Source organism: Cyprinus carpio, chromosome A6 (assembly GCF_018340385.1).
Source record: "Cyprinus carpio isolate SPL01 chromosome A6, ASM1834038v1, whole genome shotgun sequence".
NCBI lineage: Eukaryota > Metazoa > Chordata > Actinopteri > Cypriniformes > Cyprinidae > Cyprinus > Cyprinus carpio.
The window spans coordinates 26,936,438-26,963,141 of NC_056577.1; the positions used below are offsets into that span (position 1 = coordinate 26,936,438).

A 26,704-nucleotide genomic window follows, 5' to 3' on the forward strand; every position below is an offset into this window, starting at 1 on the left:
GGGTGCTGTCCCTTTAAAACCTACTGTACGGATCCAGTATAATGATACACATCCGATTTCTTTCTCAGCTGTTTACATTCATTTAAAACATAACTGATTGCATTTACGAGAATGGTCATTGAGACGGGTACTATTGACATAATTCTGTGTGTATGTGTCTGTTCAAACATGTGAACTCGGTGTTCGCATGCCGTCTGAAACGCGTCTCTGTGTGTATGCATGCGCTTTGCACGTGTGCAGCAGAACTGAAGAGACGCTGTGTGAGATGCAGCTTGTGCACGCGCTTCAGGTGTGCGTCAGACAGCAAGACGAGACAGCAAAGAGTTGTTTCTGCAACTTATTGCACTTAACTCTTTTTAACATCAACCAATTCTGTGCTATATGCGTCTAACTAAAACTTTGACCTTTTGCAAAGTTTTGATTTAAGTAGCCTATTATTAAAATGATTCAGATATCGCACACCCTTGCGATATGCATATTGCGATATTTACATTTGCGATATTTCGATAATTTTGATGTATCGTGCAATGCTATCGCAAACTGACTGAGGGCTGTTAATTATAAACAAGCCTGAAATACACGGGGACTTTTGAAATTTCTGTTCTTTACTATAGCTGGCTACACTTCCAAAAAGATAAGGGAGATAAAATATGCCCTCTTACAAACATTTACAATTAGAAGTAAACATCATGAATCATCAACAGTCGATCATAAGCAATCGTTTGGCATAAATGCTTGATATTCATTTATTGTGAACTGCTCTGAAACCACAAGCCTGTTAAACGAGCAACAGTACCGTATTTTGAATTTGAAATGTGCAGTGCTCATATGTATGTAATAAAATTAAAGCATTTTGAAGTTTAAAAATCACATTAAGCTGTATTGTGATTCTGTAACCCAATTTAAGACTTCTTAAAATGAAAATGAGATGTTTGTTATACAATTTAAGATATTTATGACTTTTAAAAAACACATACAGTATGTTCCTAAATGCATTTTACAGTTCGCACACATCTATTTTTAGTGTTTAAATGGCACAAGAAAGTAGTAGATGTAAGTAGTAGATTCATAGCTGTTAACATTGAACATTGAAAATAAGGGAGATTTCCCCGAATCCATCCCCAAAATAAGGGATTTTTTTTTACACGACTCGCACGCTTGTGTTTCAGTGATTTGTCGTGCTGCGAAACATCGTTTTTCCCTCCATGACCAACACTGAAATTACAACGACAAATTTTGCAGTAGGCATAATTTGGACCTACATGGCTGCTTGTCAGGTAGTGGAAGGTGGTCTCCCATTTACTCAAATATAGGCATAATGTCCTCGGTTTTGGATGGTGATTAATTCAGTGATTTTGGCCGTCGGTGTCCTGATCCATCATCGCAAATTACACTCATCTACTCTACTCTCGAAGTTCACTTCCCGCTACTTTTTCCCTCTTCCTCCCGCCCGCCGGCGCCGCTGCAACTGTCTTCTTCTTCGATAGTAGCCTAAGCTACTGTATACTGCCACCTGCTTTACTGGAGGTCTAGCAACCCAAGTGCAAGTCACTTCACAGACACAGATAGTTGCGTGTTCTGAGTTAACACAATCAGAGTGTAAAAGTACGGGATATTTTACGGGAAAATACTAAAACGGGAAGACAGCGGGAAAAGATCTAAAATACGTGAGAAACCCGGAAAAAACGGGAGGGTTGACAGCTATGAGTAGATTCATCTTTAATATTTTTTGTTATATTTACATCAGTTGCTTATCTTTGTTTCAGACAGACTGTCAGTCTATGGTGAGGATTTTTTTGAGGAACAAAGCGTGATGTCTTTATGTGAGTCCTTGAATTATTCACAGTTTGTTCAATAACATGGTTTAATTTAGGTGTTTTTTTAACAGATGTGCAATGATTTTAAAATGGGTTTGTTTGGAGCTATATTTACTGGCTGCGCAAAAAGAGACTGGGAATATTGTGTCTTTATGTAACTTAATCAATATTAACTTTATTTATTGAACGGTATAAATTAATGCCGAACTCGCAATCGCATTGTCATTTTCTTTGAGTATTTTGAAAGTCACGGGTTACAGGAATTTCTTTTATGTGAGTGTGTTGCAAGATGATCTTGACTACATAAGATTAAGCATTTAATTTGTGAACAGGACAGGAGACAATAAAACAATTCACATTGTAAGTTGAGAGGCATGAGTGCACTAGATTTGATCAACACATGTCTTGAAATAGCGCATTAACCCCATCCGTTGCTAGATCAATTGTGTAGCTTGTTCTGCGGTCTGGATTCTCCACCTCATTTGTTGGCCTCATGTCTCAGTATCAGATACAAATTAAAGCTTGTGGTCGAATCAGCATGCTTGTGATGGTCCTCATCTAAATGCTGTTTTTGTCCCTTGACCCCTTGAAAAAAGAAAGAAATGGCTCTGATTTAGAGGGTTTCAGAGCAAGCATGTCATCAGATCGTTCACATTTGCGCTTCCAATCAATCACACAGTTAACCTGCACTTGGAAACAGCATGCTAATGGAGACCTTCCGAATGAATATGTTCAAGAGGAATTTTTTCTTAGCAAACTGTTTAAATTGCTTTTTTACTGTCAAATATATGTAATGTGATGCATGTTTCTGGCATAAGTTGTCATCTTGCTTTTTTGGTGTGATTTAGTATTTATCACAATTTAAAGAAATAGTTCAGCCTAAAATGAAATCTTATGTCTTCATTTACTCACTTCATGCTGTTTCTGTGCAATTTCCATTGAACAAACAGGGGATGTTGGGCAAAACATTCATGAATATTTTCCTCATACAATGTAACTGGCGATAGGGAGTATATATTATAGTATATTTGTATATAATCTTTACTATTCCAAAATTTTGACTTTTAGTTTATGGCATAAATTTAATTATTTTTTAGCCTGTCATATGAGAAAAATAGACCAACATTAAATCATTATTCACTGAAAATCAAATCAAAATTTAAATTAGTGCTTCATTTTAATTAGTGCTTCAGTATTATTCAGCTTTAGAAGATTTTTATTAATATAAACATAACTTTTACTCCTTTGTTTGTTAGAAAGATGCTTTTGTCCAAAGCAATACATAGAAATGGTCTTCTACCTGCAGTAAAGGGCATTGCCAAAGGGCACAGTAGTGATAGAGGATCTTCTATTGACAGATCTTGATATAGAAAAAAACCCACATCTGCACATCACATCATTGTAGATCCTGCAGATTTTAATATGAAGAGGAGGCTGTACTTGGCCGGTCTGGTTTCAGATGAAAGACAGTATCCCTCTAACCCAGGTACAGGGGAATGTGAGCTGGTGTATGAGAGCAGATTAAGGTGGAGCTTGGGTTGAGGAGGAGGGGTGGAGGGTGACCTGGAGATTGGACTGATTGAAATAGAGATAAGATATTAGACATGATCTGCATCAACAAATCCTTAGCTTAAGTTGTTGACGTTGCTTTTCAGGAAATAAAGTGGATTCAATCTCAGCAACCCTTGAGAGTTTGATCTGGAAAGCTCTTTGGAAATTATGCCTCAGGCTTAGTCTGGATATTCGAGTGGAAACGTGTTAGCATCTTTTTAGTTTAGGCACTGCTGAATTAATTAAATGTAAACTAGGGCTGCACAATTAATCAAATTTCTAGTCGTGATTACAATTACGGATACTGGCACAATTAAATAATAATAATAATAAAAAGTCTACTTACAGTACATTATTCTGCATGCATAAAATGTGTGTTTATTTTTTTTCTACAGCTTATCTTAAGGGTCTTTTTTTCCCTTGATTAAATTTTTGTTCTGTAAGGACCACTATCGTCAAAGATGATCGACACTTAGCATGCAGTTTGGATTGGCAGTATGGTTCTGTTCTGGGCAAAAACTCCCTACCCATCCATGCAGCCTCTTATGAATGAGCAGGGAGAGCAGCAATAACCCCCTTAGGGTAAACAGAACAGAACCAAATGCAGATATCATTAATATTCTTCATGACACTTTAGTGTAACAACATATTCAAAATAAGAGTCTGATTCAACAAGGAAAATCAGGAAGCTAAGTCCTGACTGTGATGGAAGGAGGAGTTGGGGATGGAGGATGGTAATTTGCTCTTGAGCAAGCCATAAAGCTGCTGAATAATACTGAATAGACCTTATAGGAATGCCATGATAGGCATTGTATTCTGTAGGCAGACGTGGATCAGCTGAGTCATCTGATGCAAGCTTCACTCAGGTGTCCTGCCAGAACTCTGCGCAATATGCTTGATTTTTAGTAACTTTAGAATTCCATACATATTTTTACTTTTTTATTTAAAGAAAAAACCAAACCAATGTATAGTTGACATTTGAGGCTTAATGCTATAGAAAAGCAATACCTTTTTTTCAGGAAGAGTGTTTTCAGTGTGTTTATAAAAATATAGCATACAGTTGCTTTAAACAATGGTATAAATCTATCCAAACATCTTTCAATGTGATAATCATAATTAATAATCACAATTACAATTTCAAGGGAAATTTCAAATTTCTCCTGCTTGTCCTCCTTGTAAAGCAGAACTTCGCTTTTTCTCAAGACAAATCTTGACATGTTCCCTCTCACGATTGCTCTGCTCACTATGTAGAATGCTACATAAATCACACCGTGTCCCATTTACATCCGTCTTTCTCAGCTGGTAGTTCAGAACCAAACACCCCTCAATTCACACTCCCAGACAGCTGGTTTGAACAGGAATCTGAGAGTGGTACTGAATCCATATGCACTCCAAAGTTAGGATTGATCCACGTTTTCTGCTCTGATTTTTCAAGTTGTATTGCTACAAGTGTACCTTAAAAAAAAAAAAAGTTTTTTAGCATAAAGAAAATTAAGCTTTTACTCTTTTAAGAGTGATGCAGTGTGACATTTGATAAATATTTGAGCACATTCTCACCAAATTCTCATTAGTGTAATGTGAAAAAGTCTCATTGATAGAATCTCTTTTTTTTAAATGCATCACCATGATTTATACAAAAATGTACCTAATGAATTACATATTTGTATATATGTATATGTTTGTGTGTGTCTGTGTGTGTGTGTGTGTGTGTGTGTGTGTGTGTGTGTGTGGTGTGTGTGTGGGTGTGTGTGTGTGTGTGTGTATATATTATATATTATATATATATATATTTAAACATTAGCAAGTTAAAGTCAGCAAAGACAGCAATAAAATCAGAACTTTAACTGATGTTTCTGTAACAGCTGCCAAAAATACTATATAGCTCCGCCGGTGGTAGGTTTTTGCGTTTATTTTCAAGGGGAAAAAAAAAACTTTTCAAAACTTTAGAATACTTTGGTATACAGAGGAGTTTATGGTCGAATCAGTGACTGTGAGGTGCCCAGGTCCTGTGGCTACAAAACAAGCCCAAAATCTCCAGTAAGCTTGACTTTTGCTTTGAGGTGTTTGTGCTGATATGCTCTTTAGGTTTTCATCAAACTTGGCACTGTGCATTATGGCCAAACATCTCTACTTTGGTTTTGATCTCTTTGTTGTGCAACCTTAAACTATCTTGCCATGCTCTTTTTAGACAGAAGAGGCTTTCTTCTAAACATCTTCCAAACATGCCATACTTGTCTGGTCTTTTTCTGATTGTACTGTGACATACTTTATCATTTAACATGTTAACTGAGGCCTGTAGAGTCTGAGGTGTAGTTCTTGAGTTGTCTGCAGTTTCTCAGAGAATTGTCTGGTCTGACCATGCAGTGAATTTCCTGGGATGTCCACTCCTGGGAAGATTGGTGTCTGTCTTGAATGTTCTATGTGTGAATGTCTATGTGTACTGTATGTATGTGTGTGTCAAATTTATTTTAATAAAATTTATTGTCTTGTTTTAATTGCCATGTTTTGTAATGTTAGTTTTTTTTTATCGTTTTATTTTCACATAATGTTACAGTGCAAGGAATCTTAATGGCTTTTACAAGTATGCATAATTTTCTTTATGAATATATATATAGGTGTGTATATATATATATATATCTATATATATATATAATTTACTTGAAGAAAATAATGAATCTTTAGATAAAAAAATATAAAATATTTTTTGCCTTGATTTACCTAAAATACAGTGTAAAAACACAAACAAGGCTGGTCCACTCATTAAAACCCATTATTTGTTTCACTAAATTAGGACTATTTTAAAGAAGTCACAGTTTATGCTTTGGGAGTCCTGGGGGTGAAGTAGTCCCCATTGATTTCCACTCCCTTTCCAGCAACTTTTGTGCTTTGCACTGACAAAGGCTTGGAACACATAGAGAATTACTCCTTTCCTATAGACACAATGTGCGCTTGGTCCCCGATTCCATGGTGATCCCTATGGGACTCCAAACTGAGAAATGCTTTCTCTCCTCATTCTCACTACAAACATCCCTCAACCACACCAAGCACACAGTAGATATCGAAGTTTGCCATGTGAAAGATTCAACAAAAGTATTCACCTGTACCAAGTGTGAAAGAAAGTGTTATTTTAGCCTGGGACTGATATAGAAATCTACAACTTACATTGTAGGGTACTAAATCAAGACCCACAATGACACATAACTTTATTTTTATTATTATATTTTTGCCAGAAAAAATCACATTCTCATTATAATAAACTGCAAGTTTTGTACAAGTGAGGAATTTGTATAGATTTATGCTTGATTAAATTATTATATATATATATATATATATATATATATATATATATATATGTAGTATATCCTATTGTTTTCCTTCAAAGATGAAATGTGTAATTTTTGCACCACAAGTTTCACCAGAAAATCTGGTCTTTATAATCTTTCATCAAAATGTAATAACTTGCTCCATTTATTTTGCAATCAATTTGCATATATGTAGAGACCACTTTTCACAATCGAATTAACTCCTGATGGGTAAATTTTACATTGTAGGTGGTGAAAATAATTTTATAATGAAAAGAACTGAATCAGAATGAAAATACTAAAACGTTATGGCAGCATTCTGCAATATAAACTCAGTCAACTATTACTAGAACTTTACCAGAGTGGAGGAACTTTGAATCAAAACTAAGCACCTAATTTTTTGTGTTCCTTGCAGAGTGAAGAACGAGAAACCACAGAGAGGCCTCCATACCTTTGTGATTGAATGTGAGTTGACTTTGACCGTACCAAAGTGAAGATGAAGTTGCTATGGAAACTGCTGGTTCTGCAGTCATTCCTGGGGTGCCTTGCAGGTAAAAGTATCTTATTAAGAACTTTTTATGTGCTCCTATTTGTGAAGTCTGGTTCCATATTCCTGTGTATATAGTCCAGGGGACTGTCTGAAAAAACGTCACAGAGATTGCAACTAACTCTGATGCAGGTTTTATCATTAGGCAGTGATCATTAAAAAGGAGAAAGAAAAGTCCAAGTTACAAAGAAAAGGACTGTGTAGTTTAGTTAACAGGAGAGCAATCGTTAAAGTAAATAACAGGATCCATGGTGGACAGGTCTCCAAGATGTAGGGCTGTCGGCTGTTTGCTTGATAGTTTTGAATATAAAATTAGGTGATCGGCATGCAAGATAGGATACTAAGATGAAAATTATCATTTGAATGTACTGATAGCTAAGCATTTGAGATTTAATCAAGAGAGAGGGAGAAATCTAAATATTTATTCTTTGTCAGAACTCTTATAATATATAGCAGTCTGAAATTAAATTCTTGGGGCCGCTACTGACCCGGAGGTGCTCTGTTCTGCCACAGTTGAAAAATGGACTTGTTACAAAAAGCCAATTACTGAGTGTCACATTATGAAAAATAGTGCTAAAGAAGTGTGATAGTGAGATCTTATCAGTGTTACATTATTCAGTGTTACATCATTTGATTAATTGACTGATTGACATTGATTGATTGATTGATTGATTGATTGATTGATTGATTGATTGATTGATTGATTGATAGGCATTTATGAGTTTTAGAATTATATTTTTCAGTTTTTTTTTGTTTTTTTTTATACTCTTCAGTTATGGGTGAACAATTCTTTAATCTGTTCAGTTACATTATCTCCCAGCACATACTTGGATCAGGAAAAGACACTGTGTTTGGTGTTGCTTGACTTTCTTGCACTGAGGGATCTTTGTTTTTCCCTTGTATTTTCAGTTAGTGGTGGGTGGCAATGGTTGTTGTAGTGTTGTACTCCCTTTTAACGCGCTGAACTGACAGGAAAGGTCATGCAACCTGCCGAACAGCAGAGACGAGGAAGGTTTGCCCCTGAAAAGATGAGGCTTGGCAGGGCGACTGAATGCTCAGAATGCTGAGAGGGGACCGCAATGATCTCCATCCCTGCTAGGCATCTTCCTTTGTTCTCTCACAGCATTTGCATAGTGACAGGGTCGAGCCGTCTGCTACACACACACATATGTCACTCCACCCTGATCGCCCACCCAGTTAGCATGTGATTACCTTAGCATCACACACACTTCAGCCGAACACACGCTGCATTCTAATTCCATGTCTGTTTCTCTGTTCTCATTGACTCAAGGCCAGGCTCATTATTTTAGATTTTGGGTTTTCTTCAAAAACACTGTCATGACTCAAAGAATACTTAAAGCAACACGATTTCCCTTTTCATAGAAGATATGACTCAAAAATGAAAATTTGGTCATTATCTACTAGCTCGCCCTCATGTCTTTTCTTTCAAACCTGTATGACTTTCTTTTTTTGTACAAACAATAGCAGAGTCAATGGGGACCAATTTTTGGGGAAAACATTAATGAAAAATATCATCTTTTGTGTTCTGCAGATGAAAGAAAGTGATACAGGTTAAGAATGAAATGAGGGTGAATAAATTAGCATAAATGTGTACATTTTTGGCTGAACTATTCATTTATCTTTAGAAAGAAAGAAAGTCTTGACATTTGCCAAGTATGGTAACCCATACTCGGAATTGGTGCTCTGCATTTAACCCATCCAAGTGCACACACACAACAGTGAGAAGTGAACACACACCCGGAGCAGTGGGCAGCTATATCTCCAGCGCCCGGGGAGCAACTGGGGTTCAGTGCATTGCTCAAGGGCACTTGAGGGTGTAAGAGAGCGCTGTTCATTCACTTCCTCCCACCTACAACTCCTGCCCAGCACCGAGACTCGAACCTGTGACCTTCGATTACAAGTCCAAACTCTCTAACCATTTGGCCACAGCTACCCCGCTGTGGCCTAATTTTATTTATTTTTATTTTATCTCACAACCTGTATGACTTTCATTTTTTCAGTGGGGTCCAGTGGTGTGCAAAACATTTATTTTTCAAGATATCTTATTTTTTGTTAAAGGTAAATAATGACAGAATTTTCATTTTTGGGATGAACTAATTTTCTCCGTATTGGCATTTATATCAGGGTATGGTGGTATGTCTATGTCTTATTTATTTCTTCTGGAAAAAATTCAATGAAAAATAATCTATGTATTAACCACATTACACACACCATACACACACACACACGTACTCACGCACACAGGACACATAACAGTAGCAGCAAAAGGAGTTTGACACATTTTTACTGTCATCCCGCACAACCTTAATTCCCCTATTCTGTGCCATTTGATTTATCCATCTGAGACACCATCTGAAAAGACACAAAATGACATTGTAGCATTCCATGGAGGGTAAATCAAAACAGACATGAAATGATGCAAATGAAAGGAAATTGGAGACAGCGTGGGTGAAATGTAGTTAAATCGTGATTTTGGTTTAGCATTTGAGCAGGTGATCTGAACTTAACGGGTCTGAGATTATTCTTTTCTGTACTTTTTAGCTGTCAGTAGCTTGCTGTTGACGAGTACGCGGGTGTTGGAGGTTCACTGGCTTTAGCCTTAGAAACAAATCCACTTGACATTTTCCCTAGCCAGTCTGAGCTGTTTACGGTTTGCCCACCGTTTCGTCTTTGATTACACATTTCGTCCAGTCAGTGAATCGTGCTCTTTGCCCGACTTAGCTGCTAACAATAGGAAGCACAGATTTTGATTAACAAAAAAGGATTATATTCAGCTGAATTCCCACAAAGCATTGAGACATTGGTGTTTCATGTCGACCTTTTTTTTTTTAATATATAAAATTTGTTTTTGGAACAAAATTTTAAATTGTTCCAAACATTTACAACTTATTTTTTTTCCCCAAAGTGACTTAAAATAAAGGTTATTAAATGGCAACTTTATAGGTTCATGAAGGAACCTTTAACATCCATAGCAAGGCTTAGTTCACTTCATGTAGCCTCAGAAATACCAAGTATATGTATAGAGGGAAAAAGGGTCTTTAGTTTTTATTTCTTTTTAACATGGTTGTTTACAGTCACATAAGAAAAAACTGTTCGCGGTTCTTTTTAAGAACTGGTTCATTGAAAGGCTCGGTTGGGAACCAAAAAATGGTTCTTCTAGGCACACTAGGAAAACCCCCCCTTTGAATACTGTATTTTTAAGATTGTCCTCAATTTTTTATACTGTAAATAGACAAGGGATGAGGAACACAAGCTCTAAATAATTTTTATTTTTTAAAAATGAAACTTTTTCGTGAACTTTGTGAGAAGATGGAATTTAAGTTGTTTTCACCTGAAAACTGACCGCTGCATTTTCCAAATATTGGAACCGGTTCACACGCATAATGCAACGACAGAGTGGCTCGCCATGAAGGTTACATCCACACACAAAGAGGCTCAGCGCTAGAGAGAGGCGCAGGAAAAGACCTTTTGTGCAGATTTGCGTTGGAAGCATAAGAAGACATTTTAAGCCACTCTCTTAGAGCAGCCATTGCCTGAAGCTCTGGGAGCGGTGGTGACTTTTTTTTTATGCTCATGCGGTTCCCCTCACCCATCTGTCTTGAGTGCTGGTCATTGATGCACCAATGCATGCCTGCACCTTTCAGCACCCTGGGCGCCTCTCAGTTCGGAAGAGAGGGATTTTCAGCCCAAAAAAAGCATGAAAGATGAGGCATGTCATTTAAGCAACATATACTCACTTTGAAAAAGCTTTTAAAAAAACGAAGAAAAAGGGAAATGATAAACTACCCTTGAGGCCGCTTGACGCAGAACACAAACTCTTGATGGAATTTATTTTCAAGAGTGTTTTTGTCCATGACAGTTTTGAAACACACACACAGAAGGACATGATTGCAAGATAGATTTGCAGAGATGTGAACTCATGGCGCCACCTAGTAAAATAGGATAATAGCCTATATGAATCACCGTTAGTCATGGATCAGTGAATGCATATCTGTAGAATAAATGTAAGAGAATAAACCAGTTGTGGAAGTTTAAAGGAAAAGAATGGCGATCGTCAGGACATATATTTTTATCCCAAGGAGCACAGTGCTTTACTGTATGTTGAATTATTTAGGAGCATTCCTTAAAAACTTTTAGGGTTGCACGAAAATGTGTTTTTCCTTAATAAAGGATACAAGGAGAGGAATGTTATGAAGAATAGCATACAGTCTTAACTATTGTCAGTATCTGTCACATGTCATGCCAGCCTCTGGATTCGTACCCAGGTGAGGGTATACCTGGTGGCCAGGGGTGGCACTGGCCCACCCTGAATGGGCTGCCACCACCAGGTGACCCCTACCACATTTTCTTTCGATAGGCTGTTTTTAGTAAAATTTGTAACTGCATCTGCAGTGGTGATCCTGGCATGTGTAGCAGTGCCTAGGGCGTCTTTCTTCTCCTCTTTAACTTATGCGGTTTTGTAGCGTGCGATATGATGCATATCGGGAGAGTATGAGGTTAGTGATCAAGTAATGCGAGAGGACGAATCTCTCACTCGCAATCGGATTTCCTTTACTCACCAAGCTGGATGGGGTGTTTATTATAATAGTGTTCTTTTAGGAATTTGCTCTGCTCGCCTCAATATTACACTGTACATGCTCAAACATTGTCTTTGCATCACTGAAAGGGGGGGACCCAGAAGAGCTTTTTTGTTCCTAATTCAGGGTGAAGAGAGGTTTCTACTAAATGGAAGCAAGCTGATTATGAGGTCAGCTTCTCTAGGTATTTATTTATTAAAAACTTATTTAGTAAAGTGTGAATGTGTAAATAGCTTTATTCAATTTGTTTATTTAGAGGTTGATTTGATTTGTTTGGTTTTGGTAATAGTTGCAATAAAGCTATCAACCAGGTTCCAGAAATAATCATGCGGGTGCTTTTGCAATTAGTGGGGGGCGTAGTCTTAATGCCACATTGTTCACATATTTTGTCATCTATTGCTGATGTATCACTAGGCAAATCACTGCTATCGAGAGTGTTATCTGTATAAATAGCAGAGTCATGCCAGCAACTTTGCAAAGTGTGGGTTCGTGACGAAAAAACAAAAAAGCGGTCACCTTCGATTAGTGAGTGTACACATATATGTGATTATAACACACATGGTGCCGCAACTAGGGCTGTGCAATATTGAAGAAAATGCGCTATGCGAGACCTGTTAAAGAAAGTAAAGCGCCGTATGCGATACGATATTGCTTAAAGTGGTGTAAAATCAATTTCAAGTATATTTAAAATATTTAAAAAATGAAAATTATAAACCAATTTGTTACACATTCTTTCTTGGAAAAGAAAAAGAATCACTTACTTCGAACGTGGCCAACAGTTGTTTTAGCATTACATAAATCAGTAATGTCACAAATAGTAAATGTTCATGTTAAATCAGTGTGAAATGCCAAAAAAAAAATTAAGTCATTAATTAAAATAATGACACTCATATGGATATCATTGTAACTTTGCGTTTCCATACACTTTAAGTACTTCTCATATACCACAGTAAAAATAACGTCCAGAGAAAGTTCAAACATGATTAAAAGGCAAGTGATAAACAGTAGTAATTTGGTCCAGAACTGTCTATTAAGTGTCAAAAACACTGCATATTGCACTGTCTGAATTAACTTAGATTAATCTTTTTCTCGCTGTTTGTTGTTGATTAACATAGTGATATTGTAAGCTGATGTACGGTATTATAGGGTCGCTGTCTTTAAAACCAAGGACGGATCGTTTTAATGATACACATCGATTTCTTCTAGTGTTTAGGATTCATTTAAAACATAAATGAGGCATTTACGGAATGGTGACGAGAGACGGGTACTATTTGACATATGTGGGTATGTGTATGTTCAATACATGTGAACTCGGGGGTTCGCAGCCGTTCTGAAACGCGTCTCTGTGTGTATGCAGCGCTTGGCACGTGTGCAGCAGAACTGCAGAGAGACGCTGTGTGAGATGCGTGTGCCGCGTCAGGTGTTGCGTCAGACCGAGGACGAGACAGCAAAGAGTTGTGTCTGCAACTTATTGCACGTAAATCTTTTTTAACATCAACCAATCTGTGCTATAGGCGGTCTACTAAAATTTGACCCTTTTGCAAGTTTTGATTAACGTAGCCTATTAGTAAAATGATCAGATATCGCACCCCTGCGACATGCTATTGCGATATTTACATTGCGATAGTTCATAATTTTATGTATCGTGCAATGCTACGCAAATGAGTGAGGGCTGTTATTATAACAACAGCCTGAAATACACGGGGCTTTGAAATTTATGTTCTTTACTTAGCTGGCTCCGTCCAAACAGATAAGGGAGAAAAATATGCATTCGTCAAACATACAATTAGAAGTAAACATCATGAATCTATCAACAGCCGATAAAGCAATCGTTGGGTAAAATGCTTGATATCTTTATTGTGAACTCTCGGAAACAAACAAGGCTGTAAACGAGGCAACGGTACGTATTTTGAATTTGAAATGGTGCAGTGCTCATAGTATGTATACAATTAACGATGAAGTTAAAAATACATTAAGCTGGATTGTGATTCTGTAACCCAATTTAAGACTTCTTAAAATCGAAATGAGATGTTTGGTATACCATTAAGCTAGTTATGATTTTAAAAATAATCACATACCGCTAGTCCCTAAAATGCATTTTACAGTTCGCACACATTCTATTTTCTGTGTTCCATGGCACAAGGAAAGAGTCGATGTAAGTAGAGAGTCATAGTGTACATGAAAACATTGAAAATAAGGAGGATTGCACGAATCCATCCCCAAAATAGGATTTTTGTCCAGATCGCCGCTTGGGTTTATGAGTTGTCGTGCTGCAAACATCGTTTTTACCTCCAGGAAACATGAATTCAACGACAAATTTGCAGTAGGCATAATGTTGACCTACATGGCTGATTGTCAGGTAGTTGGAAGGTGGTTCCCATTTACCTCAAAATTAGGCATAATGTCCTCGGTTGTGGGGTGATTAATCAGTGATTTTGGCGTCGGTTGTGATCCATCATCGCAAATTACACCATCTCCTCTACTCTAGTATTGTTCACTTCCCGCGACTTTTCCTCTTCTCCCGCCCGCGGCGCGCTGCAAAACAACTGTCTTCTTCTTCGCATGTAGCTAAGCTACTGTATACTGCCTACCTGATTATGGAGTATAGCAACCCAAGTGCAAGCCACTTCCAGACACAGATAGTTGCGTGTTATGATTGTAAAACCAATCAGAGTGTAAAAAGTAGGGATATTTACGGTAAAATACTTAAAAGGGAAGACAGCGGGAAAAAGATTAAAATACGGAGGAAACCCGGAAAAAAACGGTGAGGGTGACAGCTATGAGTAGAATATCTGTAATTATTTTGTTATATTCATCAGTTTTATCTTGTTTCAGACGACTGTACAGTATATGGTTGAGGGGGGGGGGGATTTTTTTTTGAGGACACAAAGGTGATGTCTTTATTGTGTCCTGAATTATCACAGTTGGTTCACGAACGGGTTTAATTAGGTGTTTTTTTAAAAGATGTGCAATGATTTTAAAGGGTTGTTTGAGCTATTATTTACTGTGCAGCAAAAAAGAGACTGGGAATATTGTGTCTTTATGACTAATAATATTACCGTATTTACTTGAACCGGTTATAAATAATGCCGAACTCGCACTCGCATTGTCAGTTTCTTTTGGGGTCTTTGAACGCACGGGTACAGGAATTTCTTTTATGTGAGTGTGTTGCAAGATGATCTTGATACAAGATTAAGGCCTTTAATTGTGAACAGGACAAGGAGGACAATAAAACAATTCACATTGTAAGTTGAGCGGCAGAGTGCATAGATTTGATCAACACATGTTCTTAGAAATAGGCATTAACCCATCCGTTGCTCGATCAATTGTGTAGCTTGTTCTGGCGGTTGGATTCTCCCACCTCATTGTTGGCCTCGGCTCCAGTATCAGATACAAATTAAAGCTTGGGTCGAATCAGCAGGCTTGTGATGTCCTCATCTAAATGGCGTTATTTTGTCCCTTGACCACTTGAAAAAAGAAAGAATGGCTTATGAATTAGAGGGTTTCGAGCAGATGTCCTCGATCGTCAAATTTTTGTCGATTCCAATCCATCAAACAGGAACTGCACTTGGAAACAGCATGCTAATGGAGACCGTCCGAATGAATATGTTCAGAGCATTTTTCTAGCACTGTAAAATTGCTCTTTACTGTACAACTATTGTAATGTGATGCAGTTTTCGGGCATAAGGTGTCATCTTGCTTTGTGGTGGATTTAGTAGTTATCACAATATTTTAAAAGCAATCGTCCAGCCTAAATGCAAATTTATGTCTTATTATCAATCATGCGTTCTGTGCAATTTCCATGCAACCAGAGCAGGGGATGTTGGGCACAACATTCAGAAATTTTCTCATACATGTCCTGGCGATAGGGAGTATATAGATAGTATATTTGTATATAATCTGTAACTATTCCCAAAATCTTGCTTTTAGTTTATGGCATAATTAATTATCGATTTTTAGCCTGTCATATGAGAAAAATAGACAACATTAAATATTATTCAATGCAAATAGCAAATTTTAAGATTAGTGCTCATTTGAAATATGATTTAGTCAATATTTATTTAGTGCATTTTGTAGTTTGTTGTTTTGTAATAGTTTGGGCAATAAAAGCTATCAACCAGGTTCCAGAATATAAATCCACTGGGGTGTTCTGAAATGAGTGAGGGGCTGTAGTCTTAATGACATTTTTCACATATTTGTCCAATAGATGCTAGGGTGTAACTATGTCAATCATGCTACTTCGAGAGTGTATCCTGCTATAATAGACTACGACGTCCTTCAGACTTTGGCAAAGATGTGTGTGGCGAAGAAAAAAAAAAAAAAAAACAGCGGTCACTCTTAGATAGTTGAGTGTACACATAATGTATTATAACACACATGTTGCCGCAAATAGGGTCTGTGCAATATTGAAGAAAAATGCGATATGCGATACCTTGTTAACCCAATGAATATTCCGTATCGTTACGATATTGCTTAAAGTGGTAATCAATTTCAAGTACTTTATTTTAACATATTTAAAAATGAAATTATATAACCAATTGTTACACCATTCTTGCTTGGCAAAGAAAGAATCACATACTTCTGAAGTGACCACAGTGTTTTAGTGCGTACATAAACAGTAATGTCACAAAATCAGAAATGTCATTTTAACACAGTGGCCGAACATGCCCAAAAAGTAATTAATTAATTAATTAAAATAATGACATAATTTTATATCATGTAACTTTGCTTTCATTACACTTTAAGTACGTCTTCATATACCCAGTAAAAACTAAAGTCAGAGAAAGTTCCAACATGCTTAAAAGGCCAAGTGTAAACAGTATTTTGCAGGTACAAGAAATGACATAATTAAGTGTAAAATAAATTGTAGTGTCACGTAGAATTCAATTTAGATTAATCTTTGTTATCGCTGTTTGTTGGTTTGATGACATTCGTGACATTTAGCTGCATGTCGTAATGGTATAGGGTGCTGTCCGTTAAAACCTACTGTAAGGATCCAGTATAATGATACACATCCGATTTTCGTTCTCAGGCTGTTTACATTATAAAATCATCAACTACTGCATTTACGAAGAATGGTCATCGAGACGGGGACTATTGCCAATAATTCTGTAGTGTATGTGTCGTTCACATGTTGAACTCGGTGTTCGCCATCATGCCTGTCTGAAACGCGTCTGTGTGTATGTGCGCTTTGCACCGCTGTGCAGCAGAACTGAAGAGACGCTGTGTGAGATGCCATTCTGTGCAACGCGCTTAAGGTGTGTCGTCAGAACAGCAAGACGGAGCCAAGCAAAGAGTTGTTTCTGCAACTTATTGCATCTTAACTCTTTGTAACATGCAACCCTGCTGTCATATGCGTCTAACCTAAAACTTTGACCTTTTGCAAAGTAGTTTTGATTTAAGTAGCCTATTATTAAAATGATCAGATATGCACACCTTGGATCGCATATTGCGATTAGTTTACATTTGCGCTATTTCGATCCTTGAGTTATCCCCTGTGCAATGCTATGCAAACTGATGAAGGCTGTTAATTAGAAACAAGCATGAAATAAACGGGTGACCTTTTGAAATTTCTGTTCTTACTATAGATGGCTACACTTCCAAAAGGATAAGGGAGACTTAAAATATGTCTTACAAACAGTTTACCAATGTAGAAGTAACATATGGATCATCACCAGTCGATCCTAAGCAATCGTTTGGCATAAATGCGGATATGCATTGATGTGAACTGCTCTGACACCACAAGCCTGTTAACCGAGCAACAGTACGTATGTTGAATTTGAAAATGGCAATGATCATATGTAGTAATGAAAAAATTAAAGCATTTGAAGTCTAGTTTAAACATCACAGTAAGCTGGATTGTGATTCTGTAACCAATTTAAGACTTATAAAATGAAAATGAAGCTTGTTGTATACAATTAAGATATTATATGATTTTAAAAAAACACACCAGTATGTCCTAAATGCCTATTTGACAGTTGACACATCTATTTTTAGTGTTTAAATGGCACAAGAAAAGGAGTAGATGTAAGTAGTCGACATAGCTGTTACATTGAACATTGAAAAATAGGGAGATTTCCGAAATCCATCCCAAAATAGGGAATGTTTGTCTTTACAAGAATCGCCGCTGTGGTTCATGATTTGTCGTGCTGCGGAAAACATCGTTTTTCCCTGCCTTGGACCAAACACTGAACTCTCAACGACAAATTTTGCAGTAGGCTAGTTGTTGGACATACATGGCTGTGTAATGGTAGTGGAGGTGGGTCTCCCATTTAAACAAAATTAGGAATAATGTCCTTCGGTTGGATGGTGATATTCAGTGATTTGGCCGTCCGGTGTCTGAGCCATATCGCAAATTACATCATCTCTCTTCCTCTCGAAGTCACTTTGCCGATCTTGTTCCCTCTTCCTACCGCCGCCGGAGCAGCTGCAACTGTCTTCTTTTCGAGAGTAGCTAAGCTACTGTATATACGCACCGTGCTTTACTGGAGGTCTAGCAACCAAGTGCAAGCCATTCACAGACCAGACAGTTGCGTGTTCGAGCTTCACACATCAGAGTGAAAAGTACGGGGAATTTTTTTCGCTACGGGAAAATACTTAAAACGGGGAAGCACAGCGGGAAAAAAGATCTAAAATACGGAGAAACTCCGGAAACAAAAACGGGAGGGTTGACAGCTATGAGTAGATTCTCTTTATATTTTTGTTTAGTACTCGTGCTTATCTTGGTGGTCAGATCAGACTGTAAGTCTATGGTGAGGATTTTTTTGAGGAACCAAGGTGATGTCTTTCTGTGAGTCCTGAATATTCAACAGTGTTCAATAATGGTTGAATTTAGGTGCTCTTTTTTAACGATGTGCAATGATTTTAAAAGGGAGTTTGTTTGGAGTCCATATTTACTGGCTGCGCGCAAAACAAGAGCCGGAATATTGTGTCTTATGGTAACTTAATCAATATTAACTTTATTATTGCACGGATAAATAATGCGAACTCGCAATCGCATTGTCATTTCTTGAGTAGTTGACGTCACGTGTTTACAGGATTTCTTGTATGTGCGTGTGTTGCAGATGATCTTGATTAATAAGATTTCAGCATTTAATTTGTGACAGGACAGGAGCCAATAAAAACAATTAAACATGTTAAAGTTGGAGCATGAGTGCATAGATTTGATCAACACATGTCTTGAAATAGCGCATTAACCCATACGTTGCTAGATCAATTGTGTAGCTTGTTCTGCGGTCGGATTTCCACTCATTTGTTAGGCATCCATGTATCATGGATCAGATACAAATAAAGCGGGGTCGAATGAATGCTTGTGAGGTGGTCTCATCTAAATGCTGTTTTTGTCCCCTTGACCCCTTGAAAAAGACAAGCAATGGCCGTGATTAGAGGGTTTCAGTGCAAGAATGTCATAGCCGTCCTTGCGCTTCAATCACACCCACAGTTAACTGCACTTGGAAACAGGCATGCTAATGGAGGGACTTCCGAAGAATATGTTTCAAGCGGAATTTTTCTTAGCAATGGTTTAAATGTGCTGTTTTCCTGTCAAATATGTAAGTGATGCATGTTTCGGGCATAAGTTGTCATCTTGCTTTTTTTGGTGTGTGATTTGATTTATCACATTTAAAGAAAGAGTTCAGCCTAACATGAAATTAGTATTCATTTATCATCATGTGTTTCCTGTGCAATTTCCATGGAACAAACCAGGGATGTGGGCAAAACATTAATAATATTTTCCCATACAATTGTAATGGCGTTAGGGTCAGTATATCTTATAGTATATGGTATATAAGCCTTTACATTCCAGTAAGAATGTTGAGTTTAGTTTTGCGCATAAATTACAGTATTTTTGGGTCATATGAGAAAATTAGACCACATTAAAATCCATTATTCATGCAAATCAAACAATGTAAATTAGTCTTCAGTTAAGTAGTGCTTCAGATTATTCAGTTTAGATATTTTTATCAATATAACCATAAACTTTACTCCTTGTTTGTAGAAAGAGCTTTTGTCCAAGCATTTACAATTAGAAAGGGTCTTTACTGCAGTAAAGGGCATTGCAAAAGGGAACAGTAGTGATGAGGCATGTTACTTGACAGATCTTGTATAGAAAAATAAACCCACATCTGCACATACTCATTGTGATCCTGCAGATAATATGAAGAGGGAGCTGTACTTGGACGGTTGGTTCAGATGAAAGACAAGTACCCTCTACCAGGTTAAGGGGAATGTGAGTGGTGTATGAGAGCAGATTAAGGTGGCGCTGGGTATGAGGAGGAGGGGTGGAGGGTGACCTGGAGACTGGACTGGATTGCATAGAGATAAGATATGTAGAATGATCTGCATCAACCAAATCCTTAGCTTACGTGTGACGTTGCTTTTCAGGAAATAAAAGTGGATCAATTCAGCAACCCTGAGAGTTTGATCTGGGAAAGCTTCTTGGAAATTTGCCTCCAGCTTAGCTGGCATTGCGAGTGGAACACGGCTTAGCATCTTGTAGTGTAGGCCTGCTGAATTAATTAATGTCAACTAGGGGCTGCACAATTAATCAAATTTATCGTCGGACTTACAAATTACGGATACTGGCCAATTAACTAATAATAATAATAAAAAGTCTACTGACATACATATCGGCATGCATAAAATGGTGTCGTTATTTTTTTTTACAGCTGTTATTAAGGGTTTTTTCCTTGATTACACTTTTTGTTTTGTAAGGACCAGTATCGTCAAAGATGATGACACTTAGATGCAGTTTGGATTGGGCAGTATGGTTCTGTTTGGGGCGCAAAAAAATCCTACAATCCAGGCAGCACTTATGAATGAGCAGGGAGAGAGCATAACCCCCTAGGGTAAACAGAACAGAACCAATGCATATCATACTATTCTTCATGACACTTTAGTTGTAACAAACATATTCAAAATAAGAGTCGATCACCCAAGGGAAAATCAGGAAGCTAAGTCCTGACTGGGATGGAAGGAGAGTGGGGATGGAGGATGGTAATTTTCTATGAGCAAGCCATAAACAGCTGCTGAATAAATACTGAATAGACATTATAGTGGAATGCCATGATAGGCATTGTATCGTAGGCCAGGACGTGGATCAGCTGAGTATTGATGAAGCTTCACGTCAGGGTCTGCAGCACTCTTGCGGCAATATTGCTGATGTTTTTAGTAACTTAGAATTCACATACATATTTTACTTTTTATTTTAAAGAAAGAAAAAACCAAACCAATGTATGTTGACATTGAGGCTGAATGCTATAGAACAAAACGCAATACCTTTTTTCGAGAGGTTTCAGTGTGTTTACAAATATAGCTAACAGTTGCGTTTAAACAAGGTATAAATCTATCCAAAATTGTCACGTGAGTTACTACTCAATAATAATCACAATTACAAGTCAAGGGAACATTCACATTTTCCGCTTGTCCTCTTGTAAAAGCAGAACTTCGATTTTGCTCAGACAAATTTGAATGGTTTCCTCTCACGATTGCTCTGTCACTAGTAGAATGACTACATAAATCAAACAGTGTCCCTTTACATCGCTCTTTCTCAGCGGGTAGTTCAGAACCAAAACCTCTTCACACTCCCAGACAGCTGTTGAACAGGAATCTGCGAGTGGTTACGAATCCATATGCACTCCACAGTTGAGGATTGTCCCCGTTTTCTGCTCTGATTTTCACGTTGTATTGCTACAAGGTGTGACTTAAAAAAAAAAAAAAACAGTTTTAGCATAAAGAACAATTAAGCTTTTACTCTTTAAGAAGTTGATGCGTGTGACATGTTGAAATTTTGAGCACCTTCTCACCAAATTCTCATTAGTGTCATGTGAAAAAGTTCCTGAAGATATCTCTTTTCAATGCATCCCCATGATTTATCCAAAAATGTACCTAATGAATTACAGATTGTATAATGTATAGCTTTGTGTGTGTTGGTGGTGGGGTGTGTGGGTGTGTGGTGTGTGTGGTGTGTGTGTGTGTGTGTGTGTGTCTTTGTGTGTATAGATTATCATAATATATATATTAAACATTAGCAAGTTAAGTCAAAAGCCAGCAAAAAATCAGGAACTTTAATGATGTTTCTGTAACAGCGGCCAAAAATAACTATATAGTCCGCCGTGGTTAGGTTTGCGTATTTTCAAGGAGGGGAAAAAAAACTTTTCAGAAACTTAGAATACTTTGGTATCCAGAGGAGTTTAGGGTCGAATCAGTGACTGTGAGGTGCCCATCCTGTGGCTCCAAAACAAGCCCAAAATCTCCGAGTAGCTTGACTTTTGTTTGAGGTGTTGTGCGGATTGCCTTTAGGTTTTCTCAAACTTGGCACTGTGCATTATGGCCAAACCTCTCTACTTTTGGTTTGATCTCTTTGTTGTGCAAACTTCACCTATTTGCATGCTCTTTTTAGACAGAAGAGGCTTTCTTCTAAACATCTTCCAAAACAGCCATACTGTAGGTCTTTTTGATTGCTACGTGAACATACTTTATCATTTAACATGTTAAACTGAGGCCTGTAGAGTTTTGAGGTGTCGTATTGAGTTGTCTGCAGTTCTCAGGATTGTATGGGTCTGACAGCGTGAATTTCCTGGGAGGGTCCACTCTGGGAAGATTGTGTGTCTGTCTTGAATGTCTTGTGTGAATTGTCTATGTGTACTGTTGTATGTGTGTGTCAAATTGATTTAATAAGTACTTTTATTGTATGGTTTTAATTGCATTGTGTGTAATGTTAGTTTTTTTTTTCTAGTTTTATTTTCACATAATGTTACCGTGCAAGGAATCTACATGGCTTTTACAAGATGATAATTTTCTTTATGAATCTTACTAGGTGTGTATATATATATATATATATATATATATAGATCTACCTTTACTGACGAAAAATGAATCTGTAGATAAAAATATAAAAGTATTTTTGCCTTGATTACCTAAAATACAGTGTAAACACAACAAGGCTGTCCATCAATTAAAACACATTATTTGTTTCACAATTCGGACCTATTTAAGAAGTCACAGTTTATGCTTGGGAGTTGGGTTGTGAAGTGGTCCCCTTGATTACACTCCCTTCCAGCAATTTGTGCTTGTTACATGACCAAAGGCTTGGAACACATAGAGACTTACTCCTTTCTATAGACACAAGGTGCGTGGCCGATTCCATGGTGATCCCCTAGGGACCCAACTGAGAAATGCTTTCTCTCCTCATTACTACAAAAATCCTTCAACCACACCAAGCACAGTAGATATCGGAAGTTGCCTGTGAAATCAACAAAAAAGATTCCCCTGTACCACGTGTGAACGAAATGTTATTTAGCCTGGGACGATATAGAAATCTAACTTACATGTAGGGTACTAAATCAAGACCACCAATGACACATCACCTTTATTTATATTATCAGTTTTGCCAGAAAAAATACATTTCATTATAAAAAATGCCAGTTTTTGTACACGTGAGGAATTTGTATAGAATTTATGCGTGATTTAAAATTATTATATATATTATATAGATATTATAAATAATCTATAATATGTAGTTCTATCTATTGTTTGCCTTCAAAGACTGAAAATATGTGTAATTTTGGGCCACCCCAAGGTTTCACCCGACAATTGGTCTGGATAATCTTTCATCAAAATGTATAAACTGCTCCATTTTATTTTGCCAAATCAATTGCCATTATATGTAGGACCCTTTGTCCAATAGCATTACTCTGATGGGTAAATTTACATTGTAGGTGGTGAAATAATTTATAATGAAAAGAACGGAATCAGAAATGAAAATACTAAAACGTAGGGCAGCCATTCTGCAATATAACAGTAACATTACTCGAACTTTTACGCGGGAGGAACTTTGAATCAAACTAAGCACCTAATTTTTTGGTTCCTTGCAGGTGAAGACGCATAACCACAGAGAGGCCTCATACCTTGTGATTGAAGGTGAGTTTGACTTGAACGGGTACCAAAGTGAAGTATGAAGTTGCTATGGAAATGTGGTTTGCAGTCATTCAGGGGTGCCTTGCAGGTAAAGATCTTATTAAGAATTTTTATGTGTCCTATTTGTGAAGTCTGGTTCAATTTCTGTGGATATAGTCCAGGGACTGTATGAAAAAAGTCACAGAGATTGCAAGAACTCTGATGCGTTGTATCAGTAGGCCTGATCGAATTAAACGGCGAAGAACAGAAAAGTCACGTACAAGGGACAAGGACTGTGTCGTTTGTTAACGGGAGCGCAATCGTTAAAGTAAATAAAGGATCCAGTGGAACAGGTCCAAGATGAGGGGCTGTCGGCTGTTGCTGTAGTTTGAATATTAATCGGTGATCGGCAAGGCAAAGAAGGTATAATAAGAGCACATTATCAGTTTGAATGTTGTACGCTAAGCATTGAGATTTACATCAAGCGGAGGGAGAAAATCTAAATATTATTCTTTGGTCGACTCTTCTAATATATAGCAGTCTGAGGTAAATTCTTAGGGGCGCTACGGCCCCGGAGGTGCTCTGTTCTGCACAGTTTTGGGAAAAATGGACTTGTTACAAAAAGCCAGTGCCCGAGTGTCAACATTATGAAAAATAGTGCTAAGAAGTGTGATAGTGAGCTCTTATCAGTGTTACACATTATTCAGTGTTACATCATTTGATTAATTGACTGATTGACATTGATTGATTGATTGATTGATTGATTGATTGATTGATTGATTGATTGATTGATTTATAGTTGATTGATTGATTGATTGATTGATTGATTGATTGATTGATTGATTGATAGGGCTTTCTTCCAGTTATGGGTGAACAATTCTTTTAATCTGTTCAGTTACATTATCTCAACAGCATACTTGGATCAGAAAAAGACACTGTTGTCTGTTTGGGAGTTGCTTGACTTTCTTGCACTGAGGGATCTTTGTTTTTCCCTTTAGTTTTCAGTTGTGGGCTGCGGTGGCAATGGTGTTGTAGTGTTGTACTCCCCTTTAACGCTGAACTGACAGGAACGGTCATTGCAACCTGCGGAAAGCCGGTGACGAGGAAGGTTGCCCCTGCAAAGATGAGGCCTTGGCAGGGCGACCTGCTCAGAAGCTGAGAGGGGACCCGCCCAATGATCTCACTAATGTAGGATTCCTTTGTCTCTCACAGCATTGATAGTGCATGGGTCGAGACCGTCTGCTACACACACCATATGTCACTCCCACCCTGATCGCCACCCAGTTCGATGTGATCCCTTAGCATCACCCCACACTTCAGGCGAACCACACGCTGGCATTATAATTCATGGCGGTTTATCTTGTTATCAATGGACTAAGGCCAGGCAATTATTTAGATTTGGGTTCTTCAACACACTGTCATGACCGCAAAGAATACTAAAGCACACGATTTCCCTTTTCTCGACGCTATGACTCAAAATGAAACAATGGTCATTATCTACTAGCCGCCATCATGTCTTTCAAACCTGTTGACTTTCTTTGTGTACAAACAATAGGCAGAGTCAATGGGACATTTGGGGAAACACATAATGAAAAATCATATTTTGTGTTCTGCAGAGAGAAAAGGACAGTTATAAGGTTAAGAATGAACTGAGGGTGAATTCGCATAAAATGTAGAATTTTGGCTGAACTATTCATTTCTTTAGAAAGAAAGGAAAGTTCTTGACATTTGCCACGTAGGTAACCATACTCGGAACTGGTGTCTGTATTGAACCCATCCAAGTGCACACACACAGCAGTGAGAAGTGAAAACACCCGGATCAGTGGGCCGATATTATCCCAGCGCCGGGGGCAATCTGGGGGTTCAGGCAGGCTCAGGGCACTTGCGGGGTGTAAGGAGCGCTGTTCCACACTTCGCCCACCTAACAACGTCTGCCAGACGAGACTCAAACCTGTGACTCAGATACAAGCCACCTCTCTACATTTGCCACAGCAACCCGCTGTGGCTAATTTATTGGATTTTATTTATTCAAAACTGTAGATTTTCTTTTTTCAGTGGGTCCAGTGGTGTGCAAACATTATTCAAGAGATCTATTTTGTTAAAGGTACATAAGACACGATTGTCATTTTTGGATGAACTAATTTCTCCGTATTGGCATTTCTATCAGGGTATTGGATGTCTATTTATTTCTTTGGAAATTCAATGAAAATAATCTTGTATGACCCCAATACCACACCAATACACACCCACACACTACTCCGCCAAGAACTAACCGGGCCAAAAGGAGTTTGGGAACACATTTTTACCTGTCATCCGCAACCCTGAATTCCCCTATTCTGTGCATTGGATTTATCCATTGAGACACCATTGCAAAGACACAAAGTGACATTGTAGCCATTCCATGGAGGTAAATCACAAACGAAATGATGCAATGAAAGGAAAATTGGAGACAGCGTGGGGTGATGTAGCTTAAATCGTGATTGGTTTAGCATTTTGAGCAGGTGAGTGAACTTAACGGGGCTGAGATGTTTGTTTAGCGTCCCGTAGCTTGTGAAGTGGATGTGGAGGTTCACGGGCTGGCCGTGCACTAGAACCAAACACTTGACAATTTTCGCTTTACAGCTGAGCTGTAATGTTGCCCCAACGTTTGAGTCTTGTTTCAACTTTTTTAGTCAGTGCAGTCTCTTTGCCATATGCTGCTATTAGGGAAGCAGATTTTGGCTAACCAAAAAAGATTATATTTCTAATTCCACCAAAGCATGCTGATGAGTTGGTGTTTCAATTCAGATTTTTTTTTTGTAATATATAAAATGTGTTTTTGGACCATAAAGTTCTTTTTACATGTTCCCAACATTTACCACTATTTTTCCCAAAGCTTGACTTAAAATAAAGGTTATTAAATGGGCATTTATAGTTCCATGAACGAACCTAACATCCATAGAAGCTTTCATTCAGAAAAGGTATTCTTGAGGGGAAAAAGGGGTCTTTAGTTTA

At 37.8% G+C, this 26,704-nt stretch overlaps 1 protein-coding gene across 4 annotated transcripts in view; it reads left to right on the top strand.

Annotated features, from left to right (window-relative positions):
• Positions 1 to 26,704, top strand: part of LOC109059045 (contactin-4-like) — a 166,866-nt gene that overhangs the window by 24,179 nt on the left and 115,983 nt on the right. For all 4 annotated transcript variants that reach the window (XM_042758770.1, XM_042758769.1, XM_042758768.1 and 1 more), the window contains exon 2: positions 7,086 to 7,221. In XM_042758770.1, coding sequence (XP_042614704.1) covers positions 7,167 to 7,221 — 55 coding nt within the window. In that variant the 5' untranslated portion in view covers positions 7,086 to 7,166. The remainder of the gene's footprint in view (positions 1 to 7,085; positions 7,222 to 26,704) is intronic.